Source organism: Pterocles gutturalis, unplaced genomic scaffold, assembly GCF_000699245.1.
Source record: "Pterocles gutturalis isolate BGI_N339 unplaced genomic scaffold, ASM69924v1 scaffold15172, whole genome shotgun sequence".
In the NCBI taxonomy this organism is placed as follows: domain Eukaryota; kingdom Metazoa; phylum Chordata; class Aves; order Pterocliformes; family Pteroclidae; genus Pterocles; species Pterocles gutturalis.
Genome location: NW_010115613.1, coordinates 677 through 5,266, shown reverse-complemented (window position 1 = coordinate 5,266; position 4,590 = coordinate 677). Strand labels below are relative to the sequence as shown.

At 50.9% G+C, this 4,590-nt stretch overlaps 1 protein-coding gene across 1 annotated transcript in view; it reads left to right on the top strand.

Annotated features, from left to right (window-relative positions):
- OSCP1 (organic solute carrier partner 1) overlaps nucleotides 1–4,590 on the top strand; it is a gene marked incomplete at both ends in the record, with an annotated part of 7,007 nt that overhangs the window by 2,148 nt on the left and 269 nt on the right. Inside the window, 7 exons of the mRNA XM_010075250.1 lie at nucleotides 220–374; nucleotides 826–993; nucleotides 1,581–1,661; nucleotides 2,212–2,315; nucleotides 2,548–2,676; nucleotides 3,203–3,272; nucleotides 3,962–4,101. Coding sequence (XP_010073552.1) covers nucleotides 220–374; nucleotides 826–993; nucleotides 1,581–1,661; nucleotides 2,212–2,315; nucleotides 2,548–2,676; nucleotides 3,203–3,272; nucleotides 3,962–4,101 — 847 coding nt within the window. The remainder of the gene's footprint in view (nucleotides 1–219; nucleotides 375–825; nucleotides 994–1,580; nucleotides 1,662–2,211; nucleotides 2,316–2,547; nucleotides 2,677–3,202; nucleotides 3,273–3,961; nucleotides 4,102–4,590) is intronic.

The window sequence follows — 4,590 nt, the reverse complement described above, 5'->3', positions numbered from 1 at the left end:
GACAGCCAGCAGGAAGCCTGCTGCTCACTGAGAAAAATGTTGACATTAAGAAGTGCTGTTCCTCCTCCTCCTCTTTTCTTTGTGGCCGTGTACCTGGTTTTCACAGGTGAGCCTTCATCTCGCTCCTCGCCGCTCTCAGTGTCCGCGTTCTCGCTGGGGAACGAAGCAGCTGAACGTGCTGCTTCCAAAGCAAGAACCAGAGGCTCTTTGTCGTTGCAGTTATGAATGACATCATCACAACCATGTTCAATAAAAAATTTATGGAGGAGCTGTTTAAACCGCAGGAGCTCTATTCCAAGAAAGCTCTGCGCACCGTGTACGACCGGCTGGCTCACGCGTCGATCATGCGGCTGAACCAGGCGAGCATGGACAAGGTAGAGCCCCACCGGCCAGCCCCCACCCTGCACTTCCACAAGCTTCTGGTTGCAATCAATTTATATTTATTAAAAACAGATACCTCTGTGGGTGCGTATGAATCGCTGTGTTTCTGTAGTGACAGCCCCTGTTTTGCGGTTGCGGGTGTTAGAATGTTTGCCTGCAAACAGTCCATCCAGGAGGGCATTTTGAAAGAAATGGTGGGAACTTGGTCCCCCGTGAGCCCCCTGCGCGGGTGTGGGTGCTGCTGGGACTGGCACGGTCTGACAGGCAGCGGGAGGGCTGGCGGCGGGATGGCAGAGCTCTCACTGGCTTCGGAAGCAGCGGAAAAGGTTCCTCTCACCGTAGGCAGTGCGAGCCCAGGTGTCCAAACCCCTCCTGCATCAACGGGACCTCGGCGCTGTTGCTCTGTCGTGTGACAGAACCGGTATTTCCCCGTGTTCTTTGCAGCTGTACGACCTGATGACCATGGCGTTCAAATACCAAGTGCTGCTGTGCCCGCGGCCCAGGGACATCCTGCTGGTCACCTTCAACCACCTGGACGCCATCAAGGATTTCATACGCGATGCTCCGGGCATTCTCAACCAGGTGGACGAAACCTTCCGCCAGCTGATTGACGTAAGAATCCTTAGGAAAATGGGGGGACACACTGCTGAGAGGTTTTTTTTTCCTCTTTCCAGCTAATCTTAGTAGATACAGCGTCAGTAAGTGCTGTCTCAGGTGTGGGGGTTGATGTGTTCTCATCCCGGGAGAACCATGCGAATACCCTTCCTCTCCGTTTAACCTGAGGGAACCACGCTGCCCCCCGGTCAGCAGCCTTTGCTCATGGAACTGCCGTGACAAAGAACAGGAGTACCCAGGGAAAGGGAACTGCTTTCAAAAATGTTCAAAGTTCTGGGAAGTCACGAAATGTTTCCGCAGGGCTTGTCCTCAATTCAAGTGTTATTTCCCTGCCAGCCCAGTTATAATCAATACATTGCTTATTCACCCTCATCAAAGTCTCCACTGGCTTCAGCACAGAAATTAAATCAGGCTCTTGGTCACGGATCATAATTACTGCTAATGCCCAGCAGCCCCCCGTACATCATTTCCACCTCCCCGCACACATTTTTGGCCAGCAGAATTCCGACATACTTGTTTCCACCTTGCCCTGGGTTGGGCATGGCACACGTGCAAAGCCTCACGTGATGGTTTTTCTTTTCCAGACGTACGGCTGTCTCTCCGATGGTGAATTTCAGCTTATCAGACAAACGCTCCTCATTTTTTTCCAGGACATGCACATACGGGTAAGAGCCCAACGCAACCAGTCAGTGAGAGCAAAAGGGAGTTTGTGGCATGAAGGCACCTTGTTGCGGTGACACTGTCCGGTTGGGTTTGTTCCTCAGGCTTGTCAGTCATCCTGATGTGCTCGTAATGTCAGTCTTCAACACTGCACAGACTGAGCACAGGTACTACAACAATACTCGATAATTCTAAAGTGTTATGAGAAAAGGAATATCTACTCGTATGGATTTGCTAGGTGATAAATATGTTTTTATTTTACTATAAATTTGATATGAAGCTGAGACCCTGAGCTTGAAGTCATAGGGCTTGATATTCTCTAAACAAATGGATGACACTCAAGTGCACAGGCAGGACAGGTTTGGGGTTTTTCTTTATTCTGGGATGAGTGTGCCCATCCTCTGGACCCTGCTGGCTTTGGCCCGTGTCGTAGGCTCCGTATATACATGAAAACCTCTCGGAAACCACTCACAGTCCGGGCAGGGGGGCCGCAAGGTTGGGCTTCAAAGAAGCTCCGAAGGTGTGTAACTGATGTTCTGGGATGTTCTTTTGCAGGTCTCCATCTTTCTGAAGGACAAAGTGCAGAACTCGAATGGTCGCTTTGTGCTGCCGATATCCGGCCCTGTTCCCTGGGGCACCGAGGTCCCGGGACTCATCAGGTGAGTTCGGAACCACTGCTCGTGGGGAGAGCTGACCCTTCAGGCAGGGCTCTGGAAAGGAGAGGACCTGGGACCCAGTCCCCCAGCAGTGGAACCCACACTGTGCTGCTGGCGTCCTCTGCTCCAGTCAATCCAGGGTTTATTCCTGTTCCTTGTGTGCGGTACGCCGAGGAAGAGCTGAAAAGCAGCAGTAACACTGCTCAGTGGGGTTCAATAATGGCTTGTTTTTAAGGATGTTTAATTGCAATGGAGATGAAGTTAAAAGAACTGAGTTCACCACTGATGGAAACTACGTCACTCCACAAAGGGAAGGATCATTTGAACTTTATGGAGACAGAGTCCTCAAACTTGGAACAAACATGTAAGTCACTCTTGTCCTACACAGAAGTGGGAAGCGAATGTTGATCCTTATGGATTTGTCCAGAAGCACATTGTCTGCCTTGTGTATTTTTGCCTCTTGCTGTCATCAGCTTGACTTTTTCACAAAGTGATGTCCTGAAACAGCACACATGTGGACAGATGTGTATAGAGCTGTGGGAAAGAGCCAACGTTTGATTTATGTCTGCAGTAGAGCTGAGTAGAGAGCTCTCAGTTGGTGCTGCATACCCTGGGAAGTTAACTCCATTCAGGAAATCCTTTCTTTTCTCCATGCTCATCTTACATAATCTTTCCATTGACAGAATAACAGTAGTGTCCTTTTTTACACTCTGTCCCTCACACATTTTAATGCCTCAATACCCCATAAAACTGAACTGTAACTTCTCCTTTCAGTTATTCACAGTCTTCAGAAAAATATCCTAGAATCATGTTTAGATGCTGTGCTGCTCCTCCCACTTCCCGTGTCGCACACAGGCAACGATTTGCTCCTCCCCGTGTGTTCTCTCCAGGTACAGTGTCAGTCGGCCGGTGGAGACACACATGTCAGGAGCATCCAAAAACCTGGTGTCCCGGGCGAAGGTCAGTGTTCTGTCCCTGTCCCTGGTTAAACAGCCTGTGACAGCGAGTCCTGCGGCTGGTCACATGCGGTGGGAGCGTTTCCTTTGAGCGCTTTCACCACATCCACAGATTTCACGTTCTGCTTCCCTGTCTCTGAAGAGATGGGGCCACGGAGTGAAACGCCCTATGCACCATCTCCAGACCATTTACCATGCCGCTGCACTGTCTTCCCCGTGCTCATTTCCTTGCTCAGGGAAACAATAACCAGCTTTTTGGTCTGCACTTAGGGGATAAATTCAGGGGAACCTGTTCAGTTTTTCTCAGAGAGCCATCCAGTCCTCCCAAGTCCCTTCTGAGCTAGGGGAAGGGCACGTTCTCCTGAGGAATCTTACCCACAGGCTTATGCAATGGTGGGCTTTTTAAATGGTGCACTATTTTAGTCTCTTCAGCAAACACAACGCTGATTTTACAGATTTCTCAGCTGTTCAATTTAGTTGGAAAATTATCTTGTCCTGGGTCTATAAATTCAAGCAACCATTTGAAATACATAGCTGATAATTACTAGTTATCTGCACAGCCTGTACCATTAACAATCCAGAGATGTATTTATATCGCTCCAAAGAACATTTATGTAATATCAGAAAACACAGGGATTGCAGTGCTCATCTCCCTGGTAACCTGCCCAACGAACCCACCGCTGTGTCCCGCAGGAGAGCGTAGCCCCTAACCCGCTGGTGAAGGAAGAACTGAACTTTCTGGCCAGGCTGCTGGGAGGTCTGGAGGTCAAGAAACCTGCTGGCGCTGAGACAGGATTTCGACTGAATCTGTTCACAACCGACGAGGAGGAAGAGTACGGTCAAGTCTCTCTTGCTCTGGGGTTTGTGGTGTAGTGCCATGGGGACAGTGGGGCTGCAGCCAGCCCTGAACAGCTTTAGGGACAGAACAGCAGGTTTTAGCATTTCCTCAGATGGTCCCAGCAGGAACACGAGCTGAGCAGTTTCCCTGGCGTGACCCTTCTGTCAGGGCTGTCAGCAAGGAGAGCCGTGCCCCTTACGGTGTCCACAGCCACGCACGGGCTCGCGTCCCTCCAAGCCAGACGGGAGGGCAGCAGCAGCTGGTGATCCGTGCTCCGATCTGTCCCGTGGCACAGACGCATCCCTCCAGCCCGTTAGCTCTCCTCTCCCCAGACACACGTGCCCATTGCAGAGATAAGAGTGTGGCTGCTGCAGGTGCTGAGCCCGAGGGGCTGAGCGCCATACCCCCTCCTGGCTGGGGGCACAGGGGTGAAGAGACTCTGGGGTGGGATTTCTGCAGAATGTTTTTACCTACCTTTCGTCTC